This window comes from Tupaia chinensis, unplaced genomic scaffold, assembly GCF_000334495.1.
Source record: "Tupaia chinensis unplaced genomic scaffold, TupChi_1.0 Scaffold148234_1, whole genome shotgun sequence".
Lineage (NCBI taxonomy): Eukaryota > Metazoa > Chordata > Mammalia > Scandentia > Tupaiidae > Tupaia > Tupaia belangeri.
The window spans coordinates 4,002,127-4,016,468 of record NW_006208084.1 but is presented as its reverse complement, the minus strand read 5'-3'; the positions used below and the strand labels follow the sequence as shown (position 1 = coordinate 4,016,468).

At 50.0% G+C, this 14,342-nt stretch overlaps 1 protein-coding gene across 1 annotated transcript in view; it reads left to right on the top strand.

Moving 5' to 3' along the window:
• Positions 1–7,498: 7,498 nt before the first annotated feature.
• Positions 7,499–14,342, top strand: part of ABTB3 (ankyrin repeat and BTB domain containing 3) — a 93,428-nt gene continuing 86,584 nt past the window's right edge. Inside the window, exons 1-2 of the mRNA XM_027769014.1 lie at positions 7,499–7,762; positions 7,801–7,908. Coding sequence (XP_027624815.1) covers positions 7,662–7,762; positions 7,801–7,908 — 209 coding nt within the window. The 5' untranslated portion in view covers positions 7,499–7,661. The remainder of the gene's footprint in view (positions 7,763–7,800; positions 7,909–14,342) is intronic.

Below are 14,342 nucleotides of genomic sequence, written 5' to 3'. Positions count from 1 at the left end.
TCTCCGTCCTGTCACGCAACATGCCCTAAAGCGGGAAAAAAAAAAAAAAGATAAGGAGAAGAGATGAAGGTTGAGTTAGGGAACTATAGGAGGTAAGCGATAGAGCCCCACCCCCAGGAAGCAGAAAGGAAGGAGACACGGAATCTTTTTGCAGGATGGGAGGGAACAGTGAAGGCTGGGATGTGCAGCTGTTTGTAAGTGCAGTGGAGGTTGTGGGTGAGGTGGAGGTTGGCATATTCATGTATGGCTTTTGCCCTACCTGAGCTTATAGAACCCTGCCCCCCCCCCCGAGCCCTTCGGCCCTCTAAGTCACATTCCTTAGAACGTGTGACCAGAAAGCCGGACACGGTTCTAGGGCCAGTCACACACACGTGTGGGCACCATCAGTAGGAACCACTGCCTCACCCAGTAACCTCCCCTGAGTGAGGCTGACTTTCTCACTACAAAGGACTTGTCCTTTAGCTACAGAGCGGCTTCTCCCTAAAAGCACTGCCCTTACACATGATGCCTTTGTTCCATGGTCTTCATGAGGTGTGTCTGCACACTTGGGGTGCTGGGAAGTCGTCTTCCATGTGACTCGGCACCAAACCAAACTTGAACGGCGGTCAAATGCCAGGAGGCCACGTGGAAGTCCTGGCCCCAATATTTTAGAGCAATGTCCTGACTATTGTTTTACTAAGTATCTGAATATGGTGACTTAGCCAAACTGACACATAAGATTAACATCACAACTTATTAAGTGGTTACTTTCCCAGGATAAGGCTAAACACTGTCCTGAATACAAAATAGCCTTCAGATCATGGGATGGGTGCTCAGTTCAGAAGGGACTGCCCAAGAGAGCAAGCTTTCACAGGATTGTTGGAAGACCAGGAGAGAACCCGGGTGGGAGACAGACCCCACCTCCACGACAAAAGCTGGAATCACCAGACCTAGGTCTCCAGCCTCCCTCGCAGCTCAGCACAAGGCTCACAAGCCAAGCTGAGCCAATCCAATGTTCTGACCTAGCATTGCATGGTCTCCTGGGCCTCTGACCCCTCTTGAAGCTCTCCCAGGTCTGATCTCACTTTCTCCCTCTCAGACGGGATAGTAGCTTGAGTCATGATGCTCCCTAGGGCTTGGCCCCTCACATCATTGTCCATCAACCAGCAGCTGCAATAGTGTCATTGCCCGGGAGCTCATTAGAAATGCAGAGTCTCGGGGCCAACAGGTGGCAGGAATTTTTACATGGCTGGATCCCACATGGCCGACTGAGTGGTTCAAATCCAATACTTGATGGCTTGAAACTCACGCTGGGAGTGTGTGCGTGCATGCCCAAAATCCCAAGAGAAGAATGGAGGAGAAGGGATTGCGGCATGGCTATCCTCTCCGGGGGAATGATTTCCTGCTTTCTCTCTCTGTCTCTAGAGAGTACATACATCACACAGTAAACTAAAATAAATAAATAAATAAAATAAGAAACAAATGCAGTGTCTCAGGCCCTGCCCCAGACCTGCTGATTTTTTTTTCCGGCCCCAGCCCGTCTGAACCAGAACCTGCATTTTAACAAGAACGCAGACAGGTCACATGCACGTTACTAGCCGGGAAGTACTGACTCAGAACACCCTCTGTGGCTCCTCCCACTCCCGGAGTCTGCGGGAACCAGCTCATGGGGGGTCAGACCACACAGGCACGGCAGGGCTGTCACTGCAGTATCCAGCCATGGTCACCCCTTACCTCTGCCATCTTCCTAGTCTTCGTGCCCCGACAGGGTACGGTAACAGTGGATATTGCTATAGAAACCAGCACTGGAAACCATGTCCTATCAATTTAGCTGCTGTCTCCTACCTTGTTGCAACTCTGGAATTATGAGCTTCCCAAAGCACAGTCAGACATCTGAATTCCTTGCCAGCCTAAGAAAAACTCAGCAAATAACAAAGATGGAAGGTCACGGCCACACAGTTTATCCAGAGAGGTGGTAGCAACTGCAGTGGTTTCTTTCCATGGCAAAAGGGGAGCCAGGCACATCCATCCCTCTGCATGGCTCTGTGCAGCCCGACCTTTTCCTCCCTCCCGGAGAGAGGCTGAGACATACTAAAAACAGTGTCGGTGATGATAATAATAACAGCTACTATTTATCTATCGAGTGCCTTCTCGGTCCTCGGCATCAGGCTCTTATATCATCCATGCAATTCTTACAATAACGCTCTGTACTCATCCCCTATCACCAACTGGAAAAAATTACTACTGACCATGGAAGCTTAAAACACAAAATTAGGGCCAGCATTGTGAGCTGGTGATTAAAGCAACCGGATCCCACATGACCAACTCCGTGGTTCAAATCCTGGACCCAGCAGTTTGAGAAACACTAGGCCTGTGTGCATGTGTGTTCAAAATTCCAAAAGGAGGGAGAAACAGAGAAGGGGTTGCGGGACACCCTGCCCTATGGGGAGTGTTTTCTCCTCTCCCTCTCGGTCTGTTTCTCTCTGGCAAAAAGGAAAAAAAAAAATTAATCTCTTACAGTTCTATAGCCAGAAAATCAAACTCGATCCCACTGGACTAAAGCCCAGGTGCCACCAGGGAGAGTCTAGGAGATAATCTGTTTCCCTGCCTTTTCCAGCTTTTGGGAGCCATTCTCATCCCCTGCCTCAGGTCCCCTCTTCTCGTCACTCCAACGTCATGCTTCTGGCATCGCAACGCCTGCTTCTCCTTTGACCTTGCCTCCCTCTTTTTTTTTTTTTTTTTGAGAGGGTTTGTTTTCACTATAGGGTGCATGCGCTCGCCAGACAGAGAGAGACATAGAGACAGAAAGCGAGAAATCACCCCCCAGGGGGGATGGTCACGCCGCAATCCCTTCTCCTCCATTCTCCTCCCGGGATCTTGGGCACGCACGCACACGCGCCCGGCGTGAGTTTTAAGCCACCGGGTCCGGGACACGAACCGCGGTCGACTACGTGGGAGTCCAGCGACATAGCCATTACGCTAACTGCTGGTTCCCACCTTGCCTCCCTCTTATAAGGACTTTGCGATTGCATTTAGGGCCCACCTGGATAATTCAGGATAATCTTCTCAATTTAATAATTTGTGCAAAGTCCATTTTAACCTACTGATTTGACCCTTAAGAAACAATCAAGGTTTTCTCATCCTTTCAACAACCTCTGTCCCTACCCCTCATACTTCTCCTAACACCACAGCAAAGATTTCAATGGCTCATGCCCTGTTTGACTTCACCATCTTTCTCCTCCGTTCATCTCAGGTCACTTAGTCAGGAGTTTACAGACCTGGCCTGCTCCAGAAATCCCAGGGAAGCCTATTTAGAATGCAGATGCTGAGGCCAGCAGGTGGCATGGTGGTTAGGGCACTGGACTCTCATACGGCCATCCACAGTTCAAGTCCCGGACCTGATGGCTTTCTCTCTCTCTCTCTCTCTCTCTCTCTCTCTCTCTCTGGTGAACACGCATGCCCTGTAGCAAATTTTAAAATAGTAATACCAATGGTAAATAAAAACAGTCTTTAAAAAATAATAATAAATTGTGGAATGCAGATGCCCAGACTCCGTGCCAAGATCTACTGAGCCACAACACTGGGTGTGAGATCACAGCGTTTGCAATTTTAAGCTTCCCATGTGATTCTGATGTTCAACAAAGTCTAAGAACCACTTCACTAAACCACTAAGCTCCTCAAGCTTCTTCTGGGTTTTAGTCACTACAAACAACTTCGGAATAAAGTCAGTAGCCAGTGGAACATTGTTCTCTTTAAAAATATATATAAGGAGAATGCAGTATTTTTTTTTCTCAGCATTCTCCACCCTCTCCTTAACTCCCTAGAATTCTTTCCCATCTCCAACTCCTCCAAAGAAAACGTCACGAATAATGCTCTTTTCCCCACTCTGAGTAGACAAGATAAGAGGGTTTTTAAATGAGTTGCTGGCAAGAATTCATGAGCTTATAAACTATTGAGGTTAGAGTGACGGGAAGAAGGCAATGCTGAGAGGAGAGAATAGGTACACAGAAGATTCCAGAGGAGGCTGGGCTCCTGGGGTTCAAGGTTTCTTATTCTGGGCCCTGCCAGCTGTCTCAGTAAAGGTAGGATTTGGAAAGCAGCAGGGCCTCTTTCTGCTTCTCCTCAGTATTCCTCAGGCACTGGCTTTGTGCCCTGGGCCTCCCTCTCGGCATCTTACATGAAAGGCAGCAGCTGAAGGGCAGTTCTGTGACAGAGACACAGCCCCCCCAGGGACTAGGGGCTGTGGGCTGTGCTTTGGGCCACTGAGCAAAGGAAAGAGGGAAAGTAGGCGGTGGGAGAAGGAGGGGGCCGCCGAAAAACACTCGAGAGGGAAGTTCTCTGTGCACTTGAGGCTGGTTTCCAAGGGTGATGGAGACACGGTGACAAAAATAAGTCCTGCTCACCTGAGACAGTAGAATCCAATTCGATTTCAAGTCCGTTTGTGTTTATTGAGTGCCTGATTCAGTTTCATTGATGGAGAGAATGAGGGAATGAGGGAGACAGCCTAAGCAGCTAATTCAGGCAGAAATTCCCTGGGAGTCTGCCCACAGGCCCACGGGTCCAGAAACTCGATTTTCTCAGTGTCTTTGTCCGTTCTGTGCTGCTGTAACAGCATACCTGAGGCCGGGTAATTTATAAAGAATGTGAATTTACTGGCTCATGGTCCTGGAGCTGGAAAGTCCAGGAGCACACTGCCGGCATCTGCCTGGCATCTGGTGAGGGCTTTCTTACTGCATCCGGAGGACATATTTAGAACACAGCAATCAGTGTTACCCAGTAAGAAAATGGTAAGTCGTAGTCTTTTTCATGAACAATTATTTATGAAGTGCCTATAGCTGGCTAGGCATATCCTGGGGCTGGGGCAGCACCAGTTTCCCTGCCCTCATGGTATATACATTCAAAAGGGCCCTTGCAGTGTCAGTGAATGAGACCACAGTGGTCTTTCGTGGGCTTCACATTGGGAAGGGCTCGTGTGGGGAGAGTTATCAGGAGAAAAGTTTAGGGAGAACCAGGATTTGAACTGTGGTTTGAAGGTCAAGTGGAATATAGGTTTTAAAGGACTAGGGGCCTTACAGACAGAAGACTGAGCTGTGCAACCAGGAGTGGACATAGCACACCACCTGGGTCCATGACCCAGTCAACTCCTCTGGGGTAGCAGGTGCATGCTGGGAAACAGGGTGCATGCTGGGAAGTTGGACAAGAAAATGTTGGGATCACATAGTGTTATGGCACATGGACTTCGTGATCAAATAACTTGGCTCTGATTCCCCACTAGCATACTTGTGGGTCTCATAGCCTTATGGTCCAGGGCACGTTTCTTAACTTTAGTAAGCATTAGCCAGGGCCACCCTGTAGCACAGTGGTTAAAGGAGCCAGACTCCACATGTCTGACCATGATTCAAATTCCGGTCCCAGCAGCTTGAAAAATATGCAAGCTACATGTGCTTTTGTGTCCAGAATCCTTTCAGGAAGGAAGGAGAAATGGAGAAAGGGAGATTGTGGCATGACCATGCCTCATTGAGGGGGACTTTCTTTCTCTCTCTCTCTCTCTCTCTCCCCTTCCCCGCCTCCCCCAGGGAGCACATGCATACTCTGGCAATTTAAATAAATAAATAAATACATAAATACATAAATAATAAACGTTATCCTCCTGATGAATAAAATGGGCATACTCTTATCTATTGGGTTGTCGGAAAAGTCATGATGTATTTTTTTCTGTTTTTCTATGCAGAAATGTGTCTCCACTTTTCCAGTGACCCAGTAGCTCATAGGTTGGTCTTTAGCCCTTAGATGAGAACGCGAGTGAAGTTAACTGAGATGAATGGAAAAGGCTGAGCTGTTGGATATTCCTGACATCAGATGAATAGGTCAGACTCTGGGAGCACAGCGAAAGCTCTCTGGGCATCACGCGACACCTGCATCCCACTAGGTGTGGCTGCCAGGTCAGCTTGTCTAGTCATCACCCTCTTCTCCACACCTTGGCAGCCGTGCTGAGCTGAGTGACAGCTCTGGGCTAGGATGGCAGGAGAGCTCTGCGTACTTGCACAGGCTGGCTGGACTCCTTACATTGTTCACCCTCTTCACTCCCTGGCCTCCATCTAGTCCAGGCCCTGCTGAGGAGTAGGAAACCTTTTGGATCTCCATAGTACGTTTCTCAAAGTGTGGTCCTTGGTCCACCTACATCAGAATTGTAGAGGTTGCTCACTAAAAATTATATCTTGGCCTCTTTGCCATCATCTCTGGAGATCTAGCCAAAGAATCTGCTGTTTTTCTTTGGGCATGCACACACATGCACCTGGCATGAGTTTCAAGCCACTGGATCTGGGTCTTGAACTGCAGTCAGCCATGTGGGAGTCTAGCGCCTCAACCACTGCTCCACCTGCTCGTCCCAAGATTCTGCTGGTCCCAGGATTTTTTTAAGAATTATTTTTTATTTAATTTTATTTATTCATTTATTTTAATTTGACCAGAGAGAGAGAGAGAAAGGGGAAAGCAAGAAAGTAAGCGGTCAGGTCCGGGACTTGAACCATGGTCAGCCATGAGGGAGTGTCCAACACCTTAACCACCATGCCACCTGCTGGTCCCAGTGGGCCTCTCACACTTATTTTGGAGCAGTTCTGTGAGTCAGGTCTCCAGCTGTGCAGCATCAGTTTGAGGAACTGGTTAGAGATAAAAATCCCAGGCGCCTTCCCTGATCTGTGGAACATGGAATTATGGGGCTGAAGCCTCGCAATCTGTATTTTAAGAAGTCCTTCAGATAATTCCGTGTACATCAAATTCACATGCAGAGGTCTGAAAACTACCAACATTGACAGGCCAGCTGGTGGTGTGGTGGTTAAGGTGGCTGGTTCCCACAGAGCCCACTCTGAGGTTTGAGTCCCTTAACCGGTGGCTTGAGAAACCTGCCAGATATGCCCAAAAATCCCACGAGGAGAATAGAGGAGGGACTGTGGCATGGCCATTCCCCCAGGGGGTGCTTTCTCACTTTCTCTGACAAGTGTCTGCACCCTGTGACAAATTAAAAACAAATCAAAACAAAACTACCAGCATCCAGTCCCACTCTAGAACTGGAATAAGACTCAAAGAGCAGCATTTTTCAAGAGCCCCTCCCACCCCAGAAATCCTAATGTGAGAACAGTTTATAATCAAGGGAAGTGGGGACATGGCACCCATGTATTAAGCTTAGAAAGTCAAAGCTTCGTCTCAGCTCATCCTTGCAACAAGCCGGTCCCCTGTAGTGATCCCATTAGCAGGTGGGGAACCTGAGGCTCTGGGGTGTGACCAAGGTCCCCGGAGCCCTGCTTTGCTGGCTGTTCCTGGGCCACGGCCAGGCCTGGCTGTCAAGGGCTGCTGACTTGGCTCGCACTGGGCCTTTTCCAGGTGCTAAAGCGTTTTGGCAGGCTGGGGCTTGGGCAGAGCGGAGACCTGGGAGAACTCCAGAAGGATGATGGCAGCAGGCTGCGGGTGGGGAGGGTGAGCTGGAGGGCCTTAGGCTCCAGAATCCGGAGCCCGGAGTAGCAGCAGCAGCACCAGGAGTTGCTGGGCTTGCAGCGAGCTTCCAGCCCCGGTGTTTGGTGCGGAGTGAGTCATCTCCCTTCTGCTCACGTGATCGCTGAGAGCGGCAATATTCGCAGAGCAGTTACCTCGGGTCCTCGCATAGTCACCTTATCCCCGTTTTACAGATGAGGAAACTGAGACCCAAAGATTCCGGAGAGCCTGCCCCGAGGTCACCGCCGGGGTCCGGATGTCTCCAAAGGTTCTCTGGCTCCTCCGGAATTCAAAAGCGGGGTCTCCAGGGAGAGCGGGCCTGGGGCGGGGCAGGGAGGCGGGGGGAATCCGCGCGAGCAGGGGGTGGGGCCGAACCGGCAGCCCCTGCCAGGCGGCCCGGCTGCTGCTGCCCAGCCTGGACTGTGAGCCGCGCCAGCTCAGGTAAGGCCCGGTGGGGGCCGGGCGAGCGGGTGGGGGCCGCGGGGCTCCGCGCACCCCTCCAATCAGAGCCCTGCGGGCCGGCCGGCGTGCGCCTGCCCACCGCGCGGCTGTGCTCCGGCTCCGCGGGTTCAAAGCAGACCCCGCGCGGGCTCCGCAGGGAGCAGATCCCGGGAGGTCCAGGCATGTGCGGGAACAGCAGCGAGGCTGTGTGCAGTACGCCCGTGCTTAGATTCCGGGTGCGGTGTGTCGCGTTCTCCCTGGCGAGTCTCTCTATTCGTGTTCTCGCTCCTTCTCCCCCGCTGCCCACTCAGTAAAACGTGGTCTTCCTGTAGTTTTCTGACCACACCTTGAGAGTAGAACTTCCAGCTGGAAAAGGGCGCCTTTTGCCTTTACACACACGGGACTGGAGTGGTCCTCTCTGGTTCTCACGCTCTCCTCCATCAGGCTGGGATTCATCAGGGACCCCATGCTTGGGGCTCATTTTTCTCCAAAGCAGAAGAGTTCACCCAGGGGAGTCATACCTAGCTCCAAACAGCACAGCAACCCAGTGAGCTGCGTGTGCGTTTCCTCAGCTGTTTTCCAGGTGTACGGTCATCATTTTGAAATCCCCTCCCACCTACTGGATAAAAAACTGCCCTCCCTCCAGGTTTCATCCAGCCTAATCCACAGCCAGGCTGCAGAGATTTCTGCCCTTCCAGGATTTGACTGGGGAGTCAGCAAGGACATCGAGGGTTTGCAGTATAAACCGCAGCCCACACAAGACCCAGCGTGGCCCCTCAGCCCACCAGCGTACAGGAGATGGAACAAGGATGGCTAGCGTTGATTAGCGTTTTTTGCTGGGCTCTAGGAGCTTCACAGATTGATTAATCTGTAATGTTCCCCAAACCCTATGAAGTAAGCACTGTAACTAGGAGGTAGGTTAAATAGCAAGCCCAAGGTCCCTAGTAAATGATAGAGTCGGGGTGTGAACTCAGGCAGCCCAGCGTCTGTAGTTCTAACCACTGAGCGTTTCTGCCTTCAGGTTTCTATGTGGGCACTTTCATGGCCTACCTAGGATAAGCCATGTCACCTAGAAGACAAGCTGGTCTTACATAAATGCTCGGGAGTAGCCACTTCTTGAGCACCTACCCTGCACCAGCTGTCAACTGCAACAAAGGATAGCAATTATTACTTGTCTTCTTTGATCCCTGCAACAGCTGCAGGGGTTAGCCTCCTCTCCCCATTGTAATTAAGAAACCATTGATGGGAGGGGAGCAGGTGGCATAGTGGCTACAGCACTAGACTCCCTCATGGCTGACCATGGTTCCAGTCCTGGACTTGAAAATCATGCTGGGTACATGTGCATGTGTGCCCAAAATCCCAAGAAGAGAAATCTCCGCCGGGAGGGGGGGGGATTTTTCACTTCCCCCCTCACTGTCTATTTTTCTCCAGCAAGCACACACACCCTATGGCAAACATTTTAGAGGAGAAAAAAAAGAAGAAGAAACTATTGAGGGGGCAGCTTGTAGGTGCCAGGATTAGTGGCTCACACTCTAAAGCCCACTGGACTCTCCTACCTCTTGTGTCCTGGGAGGGGCAACCTACCAGCAGGCTCCCTCCCTCCTGTCCCACTCACTGTCCCTCACGTCCTCCCACTCACATCCCAGCATGCCTGTGCATCCTGTTCTCTGTGTTGGAATGGCCCTGAGACTGCTTTGGGAAAGTAAGTTTCCTTAACACTTACTCACAGCACGTTCCTTGTTCATCATGCTCTTAGGAGACCCTGCAGCTTCACATTTAGCTTAGACTCCAGAATCCCATTGCCTGAGTCCAGACCCCACCACCATCCTTAATTAGCTGTGTAACCCTGGGCAAGGTGGCTAACCTCTCTGGACCTTAGTGTCTCTGTGGGTAACTTGGAGATAGTGGTAGCAGCTCCCCTCTGAGGCTGATGTGAGCACACAGTGGGGTCATGAATATGCAGCGTCCACACAGGCAATGCCTGGAAGGAAGGACGTGCCCAGAACGTGGTCATTGCCACCAGAATCTCTAAGCCTCTAATGACTCCTGAAATAACAGTGGAGGCTCCTACTCAGGAATCGCTTTACAATTATGGAAGGCGTTCAACATTTTCTCATGTGAGCCTCAAAATAACCGTTGCTACCCAGAAAAAATAGTGCGGACCCATTTTACCGAGGAAGCAAGCAAGGCACTGCCAGCTTACATTGGTATCATGTCGATAGTAAGTGACAGAGTTGGCAGCTGGACCCCAACCCCGGCAGGCACAGGCGGAAGTGAGTGGGATTTCCCTGTGCCCACCCTAGACCTAGATAAGCCCTCTCCGAGAACAGACACCCCTGTTCCAGTAGGTTCTGTTCCTTTTCACAATTCCATAAGCTGGACACGAGCTCAAGGGCCACTGCCCATGTCCATGTCCCTCCCCCGCCCAGAGCGCTTCCTGCATGGTCTAGTGACCAAGTGTGTGTCATTCTGACGGTCACACCAAGGATTTCAGTTTCAGTCCAGCCCAGCGTGAGGCCTCAGCCCAGGCACTGGGAATGGGAGTGTGACAGACACGGGAGCAGAGGAAGCCATTCCATTTGAGGCCTGGGCTCTTCTCAGTCATTTCTCTCTCCCTTCTTGACTGCTTTGTCTCCTGAATGCTAATTCGTGCATGGAAATATACTAGTTCATTGTTCCAGCTGGATTTTCATTGAATTTGAACATCATAGTCAAAGAGAAACTGAAACATAGTATTCCATTAGCTTTTCTGCATACTAACTATACAAGTTCCATTAAGTAGAAAAAATTCAGAACATGACAGGAAAAGCCAGTTTTTCAACTCTTTTTTTAAAAGAGTACAGACTTTTCAGTCTAATCAACATGTAGCTATGTATAGTTGTATACATGTGTTTTCCAATTCATTTAATGCAACGTGAAGTAGGAATTACTGCCTCAAATTTGCACATAACAAAATCAGAGAAGTTTTGTACTTTTTTTTTTTTGAGAGGTTTTTGCTTAGGGCTTGTGTGCTCGCCAGAAAGGCAGAAAGAGACAGAGAGACAGAAAGCAAGAAATCACCCCCCAGGGGGGATGGCCATGCCGCAATCCCTTCTCCATTCTCCTCTCGGGATCTCGGGCACGCATGCACACGCACCTGGTGTGAGTTTAAGCTACCGGGTCCAGGACTCGAACCACAGTCGACTACATGGGAGTCCAGTGACATAGCCATTATGCTAACTGCTGGTCCCAGTTTTATACATTTTAGACATCCAACACATAGATACCAGAGACCTACTCTGCACCTTATACTAACAATCTTTGTCGGGTGTTCAAGGGGTTTTCAAAAAGTTCATGGAGAGGCCAGTGGGGGTTAAGGTGCTGATTCCCACATGACCGACTCTGCAGTTCAAGTCCCAGACCCAGCAGCTTGAAAATCACGCAGGGTATGTGAGTGCATGTGCCCGAAATCCAGAGAGGAGAATGGGGGAGAAGGGATTGCGGTGTGGCCATCGCCCCTGGGGAGTGATTTCTCATTTTCTCTCTCTTTCTGTCTCTGGTGAGTGCATGTGCCCTATAGCAAATTTAAAAAGAAGAAAAAGTTCATGGAAAATGCCTATTAGTAGGTTGTCTGGAAAGTCATAACTTTTTTTTATGTGTGTATGCAAAACTACGTCATGACTCTTCTGATGACTCAATATTATAAAAAAACTATGTGTTGATTTCAAAATTTCTTGCACCAAAACAAATGCATGCTTCAATTCCATTTCTTCCTGGACTTTTTATAGTCCCCTCATACCTAGCCATCCCCAACAACTATGCAAGACAGACTTCGGTGTCCCATTTTACAGACAGGAAAGCTGAGGCTCACCGAGGTATGGGACTTGTCCAGGTCACACAGCTGCTGTGAGGCAGAGCAGGTCGAGAATGCAAGAGTTGGTGACTGGAGGTAAAAATACAGTCTCAGGCCAGCAGGTGGCATGGAAGTTAAGGCATTGGATCTGACATGGCTGACTGCAGTTCAAGTCCTAGACCTGGCAACTTGAAAATCAAACTGGGGGTGTGTGTGCGCATGCCCAAAATCCCTAGAGCAAAATAAAGGAGAAGGGACCGAAGTGTGGCTACCTGCCGCCCTGGGGGAGGTGATTTCTCACTTTCCCTCTCGTGCTCTGTCTCTATCTGGTGAGCACACATACCCTATAGCAAAAGAAAACCAAAGGAAAAACAATACAATCGTACTGTCTCTCTACCCTTCCAGACATTCACCTTAGGAGTTACCAGGTGAGCCCCTAGCCCTGAGCCCATCAGAGCTGAGATCCTCCTCTCTAGTTGAACAGCCCTGGAAGGCAAGGGTGGTTTGACACTCTAACAAAGGCAGGAACTTGCTATGTGGCCACGACTGGAGTGTCGGCAGCTGGTGGCACTTACAGTTACCTGCCAGCTGACTGACAATTCAAGGCAGCCTGGCTATCAGCCGGGACCGAGCAACCAGAATCAAGGATTCCCGGGCCTGCCGTTGATGTTCGGAGTGGCCGTGGTCAGGCCTGCGGCTGCTCTGCCTCTGACTGTTCAGCTGCAGTAAAGCCTCACCATGGTGACCAGGTTCATTCAAGAAGGAATACCTTTCAGTGCAGCTGCTGTTTCTAAGCTGACAGGGTGGCCCACTTACTCTCCTTTAATTAAAGTATCAGGTAATCTAAATCTGATGAATTCTGCCTTTTCTGTTTCTTCCTCTTGTCCTCAAGGATGTGGGGGTGGAGGTTGGGCAGTGGCAGAGGAGGAGAGAACAGATAATACATCTTGGCCGCCTTCAGATGTTTTCTTAATTATTGGTTTAGAAATTCAGGAATAGAAAGAGTAAATACTGTTTTCTTCCTCGTGTTTATAAGAGGCAGTCAGCCTGCTCTGGAGTGAAGGGTGTGCGAAAACTAAGGCAGTAGGGAGGGCCTTCTTAGCTGATAAATGACCACTATTGACAGTATTTGGGGCTGTTAGAACTGTGAGCTCCTTACAAAAAAGGGTTCATCTTTTTGCAATGTTTCTTTTTTTGGAGGGGTGGGGGAGAAGTTTTTGCTATAGGGCACATGCACTCGCCAGAAAGACAGGGAAGGACAGAGAGACAGAAAGTGAGAAATCACCCCCCAGGGGGAATGGCCACGCTGCAATCCCTTCTCCTCCACTCTCCTCTCGGGATCTTGGGCATGCTCGCACACGCGGCCGGCGTGAGTTTAAGCCACCAGGTCTGGGACTCAAACTGCGGTTGACTACGTCGGAGTCCAGCGACATAGCCATTACGCTAACTGCTGGTCTCACAAGTGTTTCTTAAATCCAGATTCCATGCTGTCCCAGCATGGAGAGTTCAGGGATGGTAAGGTGCAAAGAGGATTCAAATTAGATTCAGGAGACCAAGGCCATTACATTCTGGCCTTTGGTCTTTTGTTTACTGAGCAGTTACTATATGCCAAACCCCGCTCACCCAGGGTCTGCAGCTTTTTAGGAGGTGACCTGGAGCAAGTCACCTCTCCTGTCTCTCAGGGCTTCTTCATCCCATGTAAAGGTGGGAGTGGCAACTCCATCGTGACTGGGGAATCGAGGTGGGGGTGGGAATGAATTTGACACATTGCACCATGGTTTGAACTTGCTGCTTTCAACCTTCCCTGGGACTCGTGGGTGCCTTTTGGGGCTGACAGGTTGTGTTATTTGTCCACTGTGAGCCAAGCTGGCTCTGAGGTGAAGGTTGTGCCACACGGCCTTGTTCTGGGAATGCCAGTTCTGGAGGTGAGCGGCCGGAGCTGGAGGCCCTTGTTCCTGTAAACATCTGCAACACTCCGAGAAGAGGAATAAAGAGCATCCCCTCCTTGGAGCCAGGAGGAGACGATTCTCTGTCTATTCCTTCTCTGATCTGTATGGAGCCCGGTCCTGTTCTGAGCTCAGAGGAGCCAGAGTCCCCAGGACTTACATGTCATTGAGGAGATGTGGACAATAAGCAGCAGGAAATAAATAAGTTCCTAGAGTGTGAGTGTCACAGAGGTAGGAAAACAGATGGGAGGGGCCAGCAGATGCCGTATGGTTATGCGACTGGACTCCCATGTAGTTGACCGTGGTTTGAGTCCAGGACCCGGTGTCTTAAAACACACTCATGCGCATACCCAAAAACCTAAGAGGAGAATGGAGGAGAAGGGACTGTAGTGTGGCCATCCCCCCTGGGGGGCGATTTTTCCCTTTTTGTCTCTCTGTCTCTCTGGTGAACCATGCTCCCTTTAGCAAAAATATTTCTAAAAAAAATAAATAAATAAAAAACAGGTGTGGTGGGCTAGCCAGGTGGCATGGTGATTAAGGTAGCTGGATTCCACATGGCGGATGGTGCAGTTCACGTCCTGGACCTGCCGTCTTGGAAAACACACCAGTGCATGTGCATGCATGCCCAAAATTCCAAGAAGAAAATGGAGGAGAAG